General features: G+C 37.9%; 2 protein-coding genes across 5 annotated transcripts in view; both read right to left on the bottom strand.

Moving 5' to 3' along the window:
* Positions 1 to 5,717, bottom strand: part of LOC105171106 (transmembrane and coiled-coil domain-containing protein 4-like) — a 7,191-nt gene extending 1,474 nt beyond the window's left edge. Inside the window, exons 1-12 of one of the 3 annotated variants that reach the window (XM_011092122.2) lie at positions 5,558 to 5,717; positions 5,182 to 5,449; positions 5,021 to 5,102; positions 3,756 to 4,259; positions 2,622 to 2,787; positions 2,350 to 2,502; positions 2,041 to 2,138; positions 1,742 to 1,833; positions 1,335 to 1,405; positions 1,103 to 1,238; positions 616 to 675; positions 423 to 505 (exon numbers count right to left, since the gene is read on the bottom strand). In XM_011092122.2, the coding sequence (XP_011090424.1) occupies positions 423 to 505; positions 616 to 675; positions 1,103 to 1,238; positions 1,335 to 1,405; positions 1,742 to 1,833; positions 2,041 to 2,138; positions 2,350 to 2,502; positions 2,622 to 2,787; positions 3,756 to 4,259; positions 5,021 to 5,102; positions 5,182 to 5,426 (1,690 nt within the window). In that variant the 5' untranslated portion in view covers positions 5,427 to 5,449; positions 5,558 to 5,717. Of the gene's footprint in view, positions 1 to 422; positions 506 to 615; positions 676 to 1,102; positions 1,239 to 1,334; positions 1,406 to 1,741; positions 1,834 to 2,040; positions 2,139 to 2,349; positions 2,503 to 2,621; positions 2,788 to 3,755; positions 4,260 to 5,020; positions 5,103 to 5,181 lie in introns of all 3 variants that reach the window. The other 2 variants (XM_011092123.2, XR_002287805.1) reach the window with 2 other exon arrangements.
* On the bottom strand, positions 6,830 to 16,989 carry LOC105171110 (zinc finger CCCH domain-containing protein 44-like; the record flags this gene model as incomplete). Of its 2 annotated transcripts, XM_011092132.2 has the most annotated exon segments (11): positions 6,830 to 9,850; positions 9,946 to 10,014; positions 10,129 to 10,283; positions 11,276 to 11,346; positions 11,548 to 11,598; positions 11,675 to 11,734; positions 12,433 to 12,560; positions 12,700 to 13,843; positions 15,428 to 15,612; positions 16,089 to 16,168; positions 16,365 to 16,989. In XM_011092132.2, coding segments are annotated over 11 exon segments (4,593 nt in total). In that variant the 3' UTR covers positions 6,830 to 7,601.

The raw sequence follows: 17,140 nt of genomic DNA on the forward strand, positions 1-17,140 counted from the left end.
AAATCCCAATCGCCAAAGGAAGAATGACCAAATCTGAAACATTAGACAAAATTAAACACACGCTGCCAGTAGTTTGATGGTCGGGGTTGTCATTTAGAGTAAATCAGTCAAGAAGAGAAAAACAAAAGTCAAATTTGTCCCAGGGACCGAAATAGTAGAGTTGGGAAATATATTAGAAAAGTCTGATCTGCAAAGCGGCAAGAACAGCATTTTGGATATTGGAATGTACAGTTGGAAACTAAGTTGTATCTGACTGAGAATCCAAAGTTAGCAGAGGATCGTACTCATAAGGTTGAGTTACATTCACTGAATCAATATCGAAATAAAAGAATGCAAACTTCACATAAGAACAATGCCGCAAGCAATCTCTGATGGTCATCTTTACTTTCCCCTGCAGTCCTACACTGTGAGAGAACGCTTACCATTAGCTTCACTTTCAGACAAAATCTGGAGGCACCTGAAGATCACCCTTGCTCCAAGAGAGAAACCTACAAGTGTCACGGGCCTGGAAATTTGAGGATGACCGTTAATTTAAATGGAATATCTGTGGAACCTCAATCTATTGGAATGGAGTTGAGTAACAATTATTTGTGGTTTCTTTTTCAGTTGGTCTACCTCTGCCCTTGCAATCCTTTCAGTAATACTTCAGCAAGAAGCTTCCCTGCTTTATCAGACCTACAAAATATGGCAGCAGGTCAGAGTTTTTCAAACAAGAAAAATAATGTTAGAAGAGAAAGGACAACCGTGAATGAAGTATTTAGACAAAATAGCAAGCTGGAACCTATCTACGACTCCGTCAAATGCTAAAATTTACACACATCCAGCTAATAGAATCTCAAGCCCCCAACCAGCAAACAATAAAAGTAAAATAAATAAAGGGAAAGGAAAATTAATAAAGAAAATTATTTTGGCGAGACTTGTTTCCCAACATATAACTTCAATCTTGGTATCAAAAGTAACCCAGCTAGAGGATATCTGAAAATCTTTCCAGCCTTCTTTTCTTACTGTGACAAATCAGGTAATATAAATATTAGTCTGTAGTTTCTCCCCCTTCCATCATAATTCATAAGTACCTTCCTGACAGTAAAGTAAGAAGGAAAACCTGTTCAAGGCAATTGACCATTTGCTGTCAATAAAATCCGTAACAACAAGCAACGTTGCTGGCCAGGCCAGTGCCGTCAAAAGACTGCTTAGTACAGTCATCATAGCACCTTGTTTCATCAATTCCATGGCAATTCCTGCAGCAAGAAGTAACCATGTTTATTTTATTGGGCAATCTCCAGGGAATATAGCTAATAATGCTTCATATTCAGCTGCATGAAAAAATCCTTTACTTGAAGTAAGATAGTCTTGAATAGCGGTGCTTACAGCGATCAGATGCTTGGACTCCCACTGCAGTACATACCTTAAAAAGATTACAAGTTAAAAAAGGAATGTCAACATCATGAAACATGTTAGGTGAACATTGTAAACTTATACCATCCATGCTGTGAGAAGACTGACTTGTGAAACGCTGAATTTGGTGTTTATTGGTTTTTTGCCAAGTTATTCAATTTCTTTATCAGGACAGGACCCAACCAATGTAGTAACTTCTAGAACTTTGTTGAAGATAAAGGAAATATAGGCATGTCAAATTTGTTATACTCAACCACTACTGCAAGGTGAAATCTAAATAAGGAAAAGTATAAGATGAGACTCTACATCACTTATGAGAATGAAAGTACAGGAACAAGGTGGTTACCTTTCCAAGTTATCATGTTGCCCCTCCCAAGGTCTTACAAAGTCTTCTTCCTCAAAAACAAATCCAGATACTGAAATCTCAACCCCTAATCGCTGACAAGAAACCACAAAGAGGAAACGGACGCAAAGGCACATAGACACATTTCAGCAACATAACAAGGTAAAGAAAACAGTTAATGCATTGCTATAAGCTCAGCAGCAATGACCCATTCACATTAACAAGACAAAAGGAAGATAAGGCATGAAAATATATCCAAAGCTTTTCTTTACTTTCTAATTTACACAAAGCTAAAACCTCACTCCTTGGTTATGGTTTTCCCCTATTGCTTTGAACTCAAATTCATCAACTTCTCCAATTCTCCTAGCCATTTTGCTCCCTGTAAGTCCAGCTCCAGCAGCTGGTTCAATTAAAAGTTAACAAGATATAGATGGATAACAAAATAGTATATATGCAATCATTTTCTAATGTAGAGAGCCCATTCAAATTGCTCCCCTGAAGCAAGCAAGGATTGAAGAAGCAAATGCACCCTAGAAAGGTCTAACTCAGAAAGAAACTCCATTGCTGTGGCTGAATGTAGTTAAATAAATTAAACTGCATCCTGTACCTACCACCCAATGAAGCTGCAACTGCGACAGAACCTGCAACACTTCCAGCAGCAGTAGCAACAGCAGCAAACCCACTTGCTCCAATAACAGGGATAATAGTCCCCAATGTAGGTGCTAAAGCACCGAATCCAGCAGCAATTGCAGGAGCAGCTAAACCTGTTCAAATATGATGTAAACAAACCCACAACCAAAACTTACAACTTACGGAAAAAATTTGAGAAGCTTGCTGGTCACCTGGAAATGCAAAACAATAAGAAAGATAGAGTATGACATACCTCCAGTGATTGCCATCAAGGCTCCTCCAGTTAAAGCAGCAGCACCAATGATACCTCCACGTTTCAATTTAGCCCATGAGCTTTCTGGTGAACCGGCTACTTCTTTCGATGAGTCCACTTTTAGAAGAGCCATCACAGAACAAGCAATCATGGTTTCAATGGCTTCCTGCAAAAAGATCATTTCTTTTTTCATTATGAAATAATAGCAAACATGTGAAAGGATCCAAAGTCATATCAGTATAAAAGACAGGCAGTTAAAAAAGCAAAGATCTGTCAACAGCATCTGATGATAAAGCTTGGAGCTAAGAGGAGTAGACATGACTTAGCGTGAAGTCAAAAGATTTAATTTGAGTGTGCGTCAATGTGAACATTCTCTGAGATGGGTGATAAAATGAGAACTCAAAGACCAAGACAAGCATATTTCTGAGATGGAACTATGAGATGTAACAGCCTAATTTCCTCACGTATTTCGCTCTTAGAATATTAAGGGAAAACATCAATAACAGGACACACTTTCCTTAGGAAGAGCTGTCAATTCAATATCAATTCTTGATTTCCTCCCAGAAGAATGACCAGGGAACTTAAGAAAAGAATAAAATATTCCTACACTTAAATTCAACTGCATAAACATCCTTATACGTAAAAAAACATAGGGTAAAGAATAACCAAGATTTACTCATATGTATCCAGTATCTGCATGAGATATTTCTTCTCCAATCTGAGTAAGCTTTTAGGCAATTTTATCAGCCTGATAGCAGTTTTTACGGATTATAGTGACCTAAATGTATTTCTTTGCTTTGTGTTTCAAAGATTTAATTGCACATATGCAGTTCAATTTAACTTGGACGGAACCAAATACCAAATAGTTCCAGAGAATCACTAACATCTCCAACAATGAGAACAATATGAGGCACACAGTTAACATCTTCTCTTTACTCTTCAGCCGTAAGTTGCTATTACTACACATGCATTCCTTGGCTAATCCATAAGGGATAGTGCAAAGCACTGCGAAATCCATCCGTTAACAGTTTAACATATAACAATATCCCACAAAAAGTCCCAAAGACAGACTTAAAATAGATTAATGGAATAAAGCTAAACACATCAAACATGCGCGCAAGCGTGAAAACATACCATTTTTTTCCACTTGACATCGAACCAGGTAGCTAGCAACCTCAATGCCACACGATGCCTGGCATCATAGCCCTTTCTTCCCCTGGTGAATTTCTTATTGTCTTCAGGGGTATCAGCTAGACAAGCTGAAAGAAGTTCATATAGCACTGTCAGTTTCCTTGGGTAACTAAGCATTGTTACCTCTTCCAGTGGTTTTCCAGCAGACTCTTTCATGGATTCTGCAGGGGCTTCCTCTACAATAGATGTAATAGCATTTATTTCCTGCCGACGATCACTAGGTGTATTACCCTCTCTAGGTTCTGACTCTAGCTTCTTATCGGGAGGTGCGAACTTCTCCCTGCAAGCATTTTCATATTCACGCTGCTTTTCCTTTTTGGACTTATAATCATCAGGGCTCTTTTCCATGCTCAAACACATAGCATCTATAGCAGCTGCTAAAGCCAGTTCCTTATCAACAATTTCTTCAGATATGTTGCCACTTTCCTCAGAGAGTAACCTTAGAAACTGATAATAGAGCAATGGTTTCATCATTAGATATCATATCCATTCATGCTGCTACATATCCTCGGCACTTGATAAACTATATAAGTTCGACAGTAACCTCAGCAGCTATGGATTCCTAATGCACATAGCAAGCCATACACTCAAGTTTCTAACACCACACCAAGAGGACTTTTACAAATATTGAGATATTATGGATGATGCCATGCAGAGCATAAATTTATCACAAAAGAATGATGGTCCCAGGCTTGTGAAATAGGATGACCTTCAGAAAAAAGTACACTTCCCAAAAGTAAAATACTAAAAATAAAATGCCGTGAACTTTGTTAGGCAAACTTGGATTGCTCTATCTGAAATTCTGGCATGCTTAAAATAAAGATGCACTGCTGACTAAGAATACACAATCAGCAAGAACAAGATCGGTATTCCGATTCCCTTAAATAGTAACATGAACTTCACTTACAACCCAACGAGTTCTATGTATATTTATATGATACAAAAATCTTGAAACAACAAAGTTCGACATCGATTAATGAAATATTTCCTAGGATTAAGTTTGCAACTAACTCAACCACATTTGGCATAGCCCATTTTCTGCCAAATCGAAATAATCCATTGCTTTTACTCCAAAATGTAAATCTGCGCATTACCACACCTATTTTCTGAAGAACAGGCTCTTGAGGCGGAAAAACAAACTAGTAAGATCAAAACCTTCAGATAGAAATTAAATGAGAAGACAATATGTAAGAAAGAAAAGAACTAACAGCTCCAACATGATGCTTGGCTGGTGAGTACGCCACAGTTTCCTCCAGCGCCCCCCAAGCTCTGCTATCAATTTCTAGAAACCTATAATTACATACCAAAAGTCACCTATTTCCGCATATACTTGCATAAATACACAAAAACAAAGAAGAATGTTTGGTACTTGAAGACGGGCCGAAGAAGGCCGGCGGACTGGTGAACCCACAGCTGGGGGTCATCAGACACAAAATCAGAACTACTGCTAGTGCTGACGCGTTCCTCCGGCGGGTCGCTGCCGTCGTCGTCGTCGTGGGAGGGAAACCCCAAAGGGTGAATCTGGTGGAGCTGAGCCTGGTGTAGGGCCAGAGCGAACAGTGCTCCGGCAGCGTACTTCTGCGTCGACGTCAACGTCGACGAAGATGACGACATCCCCCTTCTTCCGCTCCTTATTTCTAGCTCAAAATCAGCAAAAGCATGAATTATATTTGCATCCCAGAAATGAAATCACTCGGGCAATTTATCAAATATTAGATATATGGTACTCCGCTGAAAAATTTTACTCGGACGGGCGGCTCTTTCAGTCTTCGTTCTTGTTTTTCATTCTCGCCTTTCCCTTTGCTCTTCGACAGTTGAACTGTTGAAGGAATTAAGGCAGCACTACGGCGTCGTATAGCAATACATGTGATGTGTTCTTTGTTCGTACATGTGATGTTGGAATATGCATTTTCCTTTTTAGGAATAATTATTACACTCTCCTCTCTAACATTTGATGTAATTATATATTTTTTATATTGTAATTTTAAAAATTATATTAAATGTCACTCGTAATATCACACCACTCTCTCAAATGTGTTTTTAACGATTACATTCCCCTATCTTTAGATTTAGTGTAAATATACATAGATTTTTTATAATTTGAAAAATTATTTCTAATATTTCTAAAATTTATTTTTATCTAATAAATAACTTTATTCGTTAGTCAAAATTACAACATTTACTGATATTAACAAAAAATTAGAAAAAAATTATATTTACCTTCAATTGACTTATTATTGATTTATTACAAGTCAAATAAATATTTTTATGATCAAATTAGACCCATATGTCTTCACACGTTAATGCATGTGATGAGGCATCTTTCACTGTTATAAAAGTAGTATATTAACAAAAAATTAGAAAAAAATTATATTTACCTTCAATTGACTTATTATTGATTTATTACAAGTCAAATAAATATTTTTATGATCAAATTAGACCCATATGTCTTCACACGTTAATGCATGTGATGAGGCATATTTCACTGTTATAAGAGTGGTTTTATTAGAAAAAACAAGTCAATAATAAAGTCAATTAAGAGTATATATCCATTTTCATTCAATTTTTTTTGTTAATACCAACAAATTTAGTCACATTTAATATTTATATATATTTTATATTTATAAAGAAAAAAATATAATATATATATATATATAGAGAGAGAGAGAGAGGGGGTGTGAAGTTAACCTAAAGCAATGAGCAACATACCCACTACAGGCCAAACAACTACAGGAAGTGTAATGAACAACACATCATTATATTTTCTTTCCTTACAAGTATAAAATTATTACATAAAAATGTTTAATAACCAGTAAAATTAAAATTTATGTGATTTTTTATTAACATTAACATTTCTTTTCCAAACCATAATAAAAAGAGTCAGGTGGAAACAATGCTTTTTTTTAGGGAGTGTAAGTATAAATTTGAAACTTTTTTGGGTAAAAATGTAATTTCCATTTTTAAGGAAGGTCCAAGTGAATTAACCCCTAAAAAAAATTAAACATACACACATCGAATGTACTGAGATCGCTACTTTCATACACCTAGTTTACATACTTGATGGCCAAAAAAGAGTAGACCTCAAAACACACTACTCTATACAGCAAAAAACAACCACTATTTCCAATCATCAGCAGCTAGTTAACAACACTTCTCCACAAACACCCCAAAACCCTCCCACACTCTTGATGGCTTCAATATCTGCAGAAAGGTTGCATTTCTTCCACTATATCTTCGCACTACTATTATCTCAGGCTCAGCAATGCTTAGGCCTTTCAGATTCTCTGTTCAGTAAGTTATATGAAACTCATACAAGGTACAAACAGGTAATCACTAATCAGTGTAGAGAAGTGCAGTTAGCTACTCTCTACCTGCCTAATAACAATGGTTACAAAGAGTCTCACCGTACTGGTAGACCGTTGATTGCCCTGCGCCCTTCAGCATTTGGAAAGAGAATTAGAGGAAAGCAGAGATCTACTACCACAAGAGCTTTATACCATCACAAGAAACCTCATCAAGTGCAAATCTGCAGACCTCAGTTGAGATGGAAGAACTTCATTGCCTTTGCGGGAAAAAGTACAGTGGCAGATGAAATACACAAAACGAATAACATGTTTGTTTTTAAAATAGACCTACAAGAGTTACTAATATATATTTGAATTACTCACTACGCGGCTCATGATCCTTAGGTTAAGTGGATGCGTACTACAAATCTACACCCACAAAGTTTACTGTAACATTTAATTATACAAAAAATTATCTGCAATGGATTGCTGGGTGACTAAGCCGTTATGGGTGTAGGTAATCGCAGTATGCTCCCTTTTTGCAGTGACCACTTTCAAAGAATTTACATACTCGCTGCCCTTTCGGGAGAGGCCTGGAATATCCTCCACCACCATATGGTTGCCGACTCCATGAGGGCCTGCCCCTCCCAAATCCTGAGTCACTACCTTGATAACCCCGCTCTCTAGGGCTAGTAAACCTTTCGCCACCATATTTGCGTTGGCCATCCCATGGTAGACTCCCATTTATCGGGCTACAATTTATGTTTGGGTTCACCCAGGCTGTCCCAGGGTTTGAGCCCCAACCGAGGTTTGCCATTCCCTGAGCAGGTCCTCCAAAGACAAGATTTACATTACCCTGAACCGTCACAAGATTAATGTTGCCATGCACATTTCCCCAGCCAGGGTCCGTAATATCTGAGCCAGTGGCAGGAGCCAGCGTTGTCCCAACCATTTCCTGACTTTTGTTTGGTGCAGCAGGATGAAACTCTGAACCAGCATCCCCCGAACAAACAGGTGCATTAGTTTCTCCCTCACTACTTGCAGATGAATGTACACTTGACCTCTTAAATGAATCAAAAGCATCTATTGGAGATGGCTCAACGGGTTTGCACGGCACTGAGGACTGGGAAGTCAATTGTATCTGCTCAGTGGAGCTCAAGGCATCACTTTTTCGAAGATCATGTGTATGGCTGAAATCCTCAATTGTACTAAAGCAATCATCTTTACAGTCCTCCATCAACTCCCTAGCAAACTTCATAGCCGAAGTAGGTGAAGGCAAGGCCCCTTGCGATTCCATTGCATCAACTTCGGCCAACAAATCTGATACTGATTCCTCACCCAGAGCATCAAACTCAATTGGCTCGTTTAGAATTGCCAGCCAATTTGGTATATTTGATGCAGGATGGGATGGAGAAGCATGAGTAAGGTTGTGACTATCTGAAATTGAGGTAGCAACATTCTCAGTTGAAACTTCAGGAGGCTTGGATGAAGATGCAGAGACAAGACCAGAATCCCATTCCTGGGCAGATGGTTTTGCAGGTCCAAGGGAATATCCACACCATTCATCAGCTACTTCATGAATTTGCACGCGACCCACCATTAGACTAGAAGCAGTGCTCCAGCTTGGTCCTGAATTTTGCATAGGAAAATTTGTTACCCCAGATTGCTTGGTCTCAGTTGCCTGACCTTGCTGATCTTCATTGTTAGATCTTGGAGTAGGCCTCAGCAGCTCCAGAAAACCAGAGTTTTGAACATCCAAAGAGACAGATTGCTCATTTTCAGCAGTCCTTGGGGTAGGACTAGAAAGATCCAAGACATCTACTTTCACAGCTTGGTTACTTGAATCAAATGACTTTGATACAGGTGCAGGAGCAGACTCAGATTCCATATCATTTGAGCTCAAATTAATATTTAACAATCTTAATTTGTCTTCAGAAGATAGGCCTACTCGCTCCTCATCATTAGATTGATTTTGAAATTTATGTTCACTAGTCATCCGGCTTGCAGTCAGCCCACTTGAACTCTTTTCTCCATCTTGTGAAGCATGGTTGACCTCATCACTCTCTTGGCCTAGATCAGGCAGAGCCAGATCCGTCTCTGAGCTTGATGAAGGAAGCAGATTACGTACTTGGACATTGTCAGCGCTAGAATTATCATCCTTAAGCAAATCCCAGCAGCGTGGCCAGGAGGAGCCAGACTCATCTGCCCTCATAAGTCCAATATTATGGTCAGAAAAAACGCTCGGATTATTAGACCAGGCTGCCTCTGTTTGTTTACTATCTCCACTGGTCCTGCTCGTACCCGCACTAGCCCCTTGTTCCTGTGACCCTGAAGAAGGTTTATGCGACAACTCTGATGTTCTATGGAATAGCCCATCCAGCGCATCAGTCAGAAGTAATGAGTCATATTGCTCATGATTTGTCCATATCCTCATATCAGGTGGAAATAGTCCAGTCGTTCTCCATTTCCGCAGCTGCATCATGGAAAATGGTCCTTGAATCTTACCATTAGGATCACGATAGTGCCACAAATTCTCAGTTTCAATATTATTAGAAAGTGGAGAGTTTCCCACGCAGGCAGTTGCAGTTGCAGTTGTAGTCTCTAGTCCAGACCTTTGCATGGCTTGATCATTCCTTCCATCAATTGCTAAGTTAGTGCTGGCTTGATCCATGTGTTTGTCTGAACTATTTGATCCATTAGCATCTGTTTTCTCTATCAGTCTACTGTGCATATGGATGTATTGCTCTTCTTTACCTGAGGAAAATAATAATATAAATACCGGTGATAAAATTGGCATGAAATCAATTTACCACCAACCTATCTACTCTATTTGTTTTGTTGAATGTCACCTTTTTTATTAGGAGAAATAGGCTTCCTTTCGTCTCTAGCAAATCCTGAGTAGCTTGGCCTCACATATTCTGCTCCATAATAAGTGCAAAATCACTAAAAGTCCTAACTAATGAAGGTATTAGCAAATGCAACAACTCATAGAAAGACATTTCCAGGACTGCAAAGTCCCATGATATAGGTACCTTTTGTACTGTTCTCACCACTTCTGACATCTTCTTCTGATTCATAATCTGGACTCATTTTTCGATCAGCATGTATTTCTGGTACTTCAGAAAGTCTGCGCTGGTGCTCCTCAGGTGATTTTAGCAGCTGTAATTTGTCTGCATATTCTCTAAGCGTGAAAAGTGTCAAGGACCTCCAAGAAACATGTGCAAAGTCCATTGTCATACCATGTGAGTTGGAGAGGAATAAAGAAGCACCTAAACATTTCTTGTTTGGAAATTCCTTATGGAGCACAAAGAAGGGCAATATCCACCAAGAGATCTCCTACACTTTGAATTGCAGCAAATATGCTTGGAAGTTCTGGATAAAGTGCCAGATTGAAAAATACAGAGACTTTCAGAATGACCAAAGTTAGTTATGGACCATCATCATCTTAAGCACAGTAAAAACGAGTTCATTGTTAAGAAATTGACCCCAGCCATATGAAGATTCATCGTCAGACCACTTCCCATGAATTCCTATTAATTCATTTTAATAATTAAATTATGGCATATGATTTGCTCATCATTAATACATAATCTTTGAAATTATACTCGAGTCAGAGTAATAAAAGCTAAAAATGACAAAGGTAGTGTAGTGCCTACCGACATTGATGTTCAACTCAATACGTAACCCTTTTTTTTTTTTGTTTTTTTTAGCATTCGTCGTACAAACGGTCGACAAACATCACAAGTTGAAAAATGCAATATAAAATAGTGAAGATAGAATGTCATGTAATGATTTAAGAGGACTCCAAAAATGTACTTGGCTCATGACACATCATACAGATGAACTTGAAATTGAATAGTAACTTCCATTGCCGCTCCTTGTTCAATCTGACTTCAATAGTCCAAAATATCAATTCCAACTTTATTCTTAAATTGAAGAATAGGAGGTAACCATGCAGCAAGTCTAGAAGTCATAGAGAATATATTCTATGTGGTGTACATTTTCACATAAATGAAGCTAATGAGCAGGTTCAAATTTGAATCTAGAGAATGAATGTTTATGTACAAGAAATGACTTTTAGCTATCCAGGTAAAAGCACTATGTTTCCTTTTGTAAACTTGGGGCATCAAATATTTCCATGTGATTCAATAAATGAGATAGTTATAAACTAAAGGATATTCTTTCTCACGCCCCTTCTCGCTAGCTCGATCCTGGAGATGATTTAGCTGCAGTATCTCTGCCTCCAGCCACTATATTTAGAATAATAGACATCAGACACAGAACTATAAAAATCACATCTAAGGAACTCGAGAGTTGAAAAATAATGGAGGTCATTAAGTATCGTTTCCTCTTGCTTCTGTAGGGGCCTGCAGAACTGGGATCTTGAAAGAAATACCTGATGGTGCCTAATACTAAATTTAATTCATGCATAAAAAGAACTAATAACTTACATTGTTGATCCTGATTGGTTGGAGTGCCATAGCTTTCTTTTGTACCTCGCCCTGCAACCAAGCGCAAACAAGTCATACAATGATATCTTAGTTCTCAAATTCTGAAATAATGCACAAAAGGACTTACGACAGTGAACCATTTCACAAGTCCGCATCTAATGCTTTGACGTAATCGTCTGCATTCATCCTGAATTTCAAAATAAACTATTAGACAACCACAAGGAGTGTTCAAAAAAATAGATAAGATGTGCATCAGTTGTGCAATCAAGTTGAGATAGCATTGCATAGTGGATTTCTTTTGCTAGTACATGTATCCTCATGACCGATATGATAAAAGACTCCATACAGGCATTTTATATCATAATATTGTGATGGCAAACTCAATTTCACCTGTCATATATTCATACCTATTACATATATATAAATGGGAAAATCATACACAAATTGACTTGACTTTGAATTTTGAACACATGATCTTGATGATGCAATTACCTTTTGCAACAAAAGAATTAAGTTATTTCTGAAGTAAGATACTAATCTCAGTCTTAAACTCATCAGTCAGTAAATAATGCTATAAGTCACAAGTGCTCTCAAAAAAATAAAAAAATAACAAAGTTGTGCAATACCAAAGATCAAATAAATGCATCCCGCGGTTGCGTCAATAGCACAGAATATCACACATGCATTACAAATAACAATCAAATTATTTCAGAGTTTAGAAAGGCACCAACAAGATATTGTACTATTATGACTACTACTTAAGATTACATACTAGTTTTGCTTACATATTAAATAATATCACATGAAAGTAAAGTTACTTTCTATTAGAGTCACCAAAAGCAACAGATATAAGTTGCAAATCTGATGACTTCTTGTCTTTATTACCTCAGTAAACTCTTGATTTGAAATGGCATCAATTGATACAACCTCTTTCTTGTCTAAGTTTAAAACTTCAAGCATGAAATCTGCTGTCCGGTCGCCAATTTTATAGGGCTCAGCCACCTTACTAATCCCTGAATAACAGATAAAAAAATGAATTAAGTAAGGAAAATTAAGGAACTATTTGATCTGCGCATCAGAAGTTAAAGCTACGTATAAAGGAACAGAAGGAAGAAGCTAAAGCATGACATTTGACAAATGTATGCACTATACCTACAACTTCAACAAGCCGGTAAACATCTGGCATTTGATCGATGCTTGATATTTTGATTCTCACAATCGACCCAATGACCTTATCATTGAAGTTCTTATCCTCAATAAGATGCTCCATCAGGTTACGTCTCAAATAGAGCAAATTAACGTTATGGACATCAATTGCAGCATATTCATTTAAATCATTCTGGGGGACTCTCTCTTCACTCTTTTTACGCGTTTTTGGCTTTCTACTGATACTTGGCATCGACGACTCATAAACATTTCCATCAACTTCCATGTCAGTTGCAACATAACCAACAAATCCAGCTGGAATAAAAGAATTCTTCTGAGAATCCTCCTTTATGAGAAAGTGATACTTGAGAAGCTTTAACATTTCAATATGACCTACACATGGCTTTCCAAATAAACTTTTGAGCCTTCGATCACATATGATTTGACTCTTCCTATGAGGATCCCAAAGGTTGTTTGTATTTATGTATTCAAACAAAAGTGTTTGGACATCAAAATGAGATATAGCTGATGTATCACCATTCTTCATGTGTGCAACAAACTCCAATAGGTCCTTAGATGCCCATTCAGTAATACAGTCAATTGATGGCTTGTCTGGCTCTTTTCTATTTGTAACTTTGCAGATACATGGCTTGTCGCTGTCTTTGACAATGGTTGAATAGTCTTGATTTTTCTCAATGCTTGGCTTGTAAGTGGTTTCCTTAATGCCTTGCTCATCAGTGGCTTCACTAATACTTGGCTCATCACTGGCTTCATCCATTTTCTGTTTTACTGTATCTATGCTATGACTTGGCTCATCTTCCACCTTGTCCCTATTTAGTTTTGGCACATGGTTATCAATGCTTGATACTGCTCTCCCTAACCCATCACTTTGCAGCAAATTAATCTCTACATTTGGCTTATTCAACTCCAGATTTTCGGTACTCCTGTATGAAATAGAAATTTTTCCATCAACTGCAGTATGAAGCACGTCACTTAAATGGGGCTTGCAAGCTACTGCAGCCACATCTTTCCAGGGTTTTTTAGCTTGAGTGAGCTCACTCAGTGTCAATGAGAGCTTCTCTTTCAAGCATACCCAGTACACCTTGAAGAGATACTCCCAGCTACTTTTGTCATCAAAATCTACTTGAACCTGCACAAATAAACCCAGACTGTCAGCATAAGTTACAAATTGTTTACATATTCGAAGGCAACAAAGTGATATTTCATGCCAGAATACAATTTCCATCCACATTCTGATTAAAACAAGAAAGAGTTACTATGATCTAAAAATGGTACCAAAGACTTCCAGCTCAAAGGGTTAGATTTTATTCATTTTAACAAGAGAACTGGTCCTAATGGTCAGAACCTTCATGATAAATGTCTATTTTCTTGTTCTCTGTTCACATCATTTGGAGAAAACACAATAGGCTCCAAATAAGGAGAAAATTCAAATTAACTTCAGCAACATAAAATATGGCTAGTCTACTGCATGCCAATGTCAAGATAATCACTGCTCCCTGAGAAGCTTCTCTGTTATCTTTGGATGAAGCCAGATGATATGAAGGCTATAGTAAGAAACAAGACAGACTTAGACAATAAATATTTGACAAGACACGCCCAAAAAAGAATTGGGCAGTGAAAGATGTATGCTCCTTTCTCCTTTACATGTTTACCAATAGAGTGGGTCCCTTTATAATTTCCATGGGAAGAACTTCAGAAAAATAAATGGTATTTAATGCAACTCCTGCCAAATGATTTGAAGTAACAACTTAATTTGAACCACATTCAAATCAGAAACATACTCTTCCTTTGATTTCTTTTCCGTACGAATAGCATGCTTTAACTATAAGACCAGATTTTCATTACCACTGGCATGAATTTCCCACAAGCAAAATTCATCTCTGATAAGCCCCCAGATTATATCAATCATCAAATTATTTCCTTCAAGTATGTCGATCTATGGTGATCAGATTCATCCATTTTAATTTTATAAAACTTCCAACATGATAGCTGTTCAAAAGGCTGTAATTTACTCAACCAAGCCTCTTAATGTGCATGTAAAGACATGTCTCAAACTGTGGACAAGTTAAGGACAAATAGATCATTGTAATTGGTTTAAAGCAAAGACGCCTCCACATGTGCTTTTTCTCTCACCACAGAAATTGTAAGGAAGAATTCTCAAGTTATTTGTTTATCTAGGATGAATGCAAATAATGACCAATTAAATGCCCGGATCATTCAAAAAGATAGTTGGAGATGATTTTGCTTTAAATTCAATAAACAATTCTGAAAACAAACTACAATTTCAGACTTAATTAACCTTGGTGGTTAACAGCCATTTGATCCTAACTAGAAAATTATATTTATTATCTGGACTTTGAACAAATTTAACATCTTAAAAGCTACTTATACCTTTGGAATAGTTAACATGCATATGCAGAAACAAGGAAAAGGAAAAACAATAAAAGTCCCAATAAATACTAATTTCCTGATTGACCAGATCTTCAGCTGCAACATTAAAATTCATTTAAGAGTAGAGTTAAAAAAACGTCAGTAGATGAACAAAAACAAGTCCCTCCCCTTCCTCATAAAGGATTAAAGAAAAATCTTTATAATCACTATAAATGAATGGTTAAATGTTATCTTAACAGCAGGTTAAACATGAAAACAGCCAGATAGTTTCGGAAAGCAATTGTTTCAATTCAGCAACATTTCAAGAATCAAATTTGCATACCAACTCGTTTGCTTGGTCTTTATTTTCAATCAGCATGATAGTTTTCATGCACGTTGAGCAAAAACCTTTGTTTCCTCTAATACACAAGTAATCTGCATCTTTTCTGCATCCCTTGCACAATGAATAGGTGCAAGTGTAGCACATATAATGAGAAGCTTTCCGACATACACTACATATGTGCCAACCTGAAAGCAATAGCAGCAAGAAGTAACATAAATAGGCAGCATGCTAGCACTGCATCAGGTAACTGCTCGACATCAACTACTTCAGTCTCAATGAGGGCAACATTTATGTAATGAAAAAACTTGCATGCATGGCTACAAGCCTATCAAATGACAGAAGAGAATGAGCCCAAAATAGGGGGGAATAGAGAATGCCATGCTGGCAAAGCAATCAAACAAAACAGGTTATCACTACAATAAATGCATATTTGGCAAGACATTAACAAAATTTAAAGCCTTATGCATGCGACAAAAATTAATGAACATCTGAAACATCTCTACTAGATTTGTTCCCCAAGAATAGTTTGCAAATCATGGAATGGCTCCAAATATTTGAGACTAAATTTCCACCATAAGAAACAAACAGGAAGTGACTTAAATTAATTCAAGAAAGGGACATTACAAATTTTGATATCTTACAAATGCAAAGTGAAACTTACCGCAAGTCCACTTTGCTTTTGATTTGAAATATGCATCATCCCGCTTAATACACGCCGGATGGTAAGCCTTCGGACAGCCCCTAAGCATTTGCCAGATAAATTCAATACACTACCCAAAGAAACTACGAAGATAACATTCTAAGAAGACTTCCTTCAACCCCATCCTAGACGACAGCGAAGAAACAATATCCTTAAAGAGAAGGAAGAAAAGAACTCGTAACAAATTAAATCCTGATCAAACTTGAAAATTGAAGCCGCCCACAGAAGTAAACTCACTTGCGATCGCAAAGTACCAGAGAACCCCCATCAAAGCAAATGAAGCAAACATCCTCATCCTCATCCTCCGGTTTTTTCCGCTTCGGTGGCGGAGGCTTCGCCGCTAGCTGCCCCTTTGGCGGCCGTCCTCTCTTCCGCCTCTCTCCGGCGCCGATCACATGTCCCACCGCCGAAAGTGCCGGATTCTGAGCTGGAGGAGGCGCATCCACCACTGAAGACGGCCGAGCATCACCAGAAACCTCTCCAGTCAGCTGTAACCCACTGATTTCTCCCCGAATCACCGGTGAAGACTCGGAATCCTCCAAACCTGCCTCCACTGCAGCAGAAGCAACAGGCTCATCATCATCATCGAAGCCCTGAGTCTGAGCTACCGCAGCCAACAACGTCTCAATATTCTCCATGAAAAAACCTAAACAAACCCTAAAATCCTTACTTCCTCCAGCGACGAATCCGGCCCAGCCCCCACAATCACTGATCACTCACCATATTCTAACAAATTCAGACACATGATTCCAAGAAAATAACAATAATAAAATAAAAGGAACAGTGAGGTAGAAGAATATGGACGGTGGAGCTCGTATGATTGGCTGAAAGTGGTGAGGAGTTGGGTTTGGGAGGCTAAATTTACTCTCTTGCTTCTAGCTGTAATGGTAAAACAAAGCTTTTATTCTGATTTTCTTTCGGCAAGAAGTGGAATTTGCATGCCCCCCCCCCCCCCAAATTTTTAACTTTTTACAGTTGGTTTCACGGCCGGGAGCCAAAGTGCAAACGGACTG

Source organism: Sesamum indicum, linkage group LG9 (assembly GCF_000512975.1).
Source record: "Sesamum indicum cultivar Zhongzhi No. 13 linkage group LG9, S_indicum_v1.0, whole genome shotgun sequence".
In the NCBI taxonomy this organism is placed as follows: Eukaryota; Viridiplantae; Streptophyta; class Magnoliopsida; order Lamiales; family Pedaliaceae; genus Sesamum; species Sesamum indicum.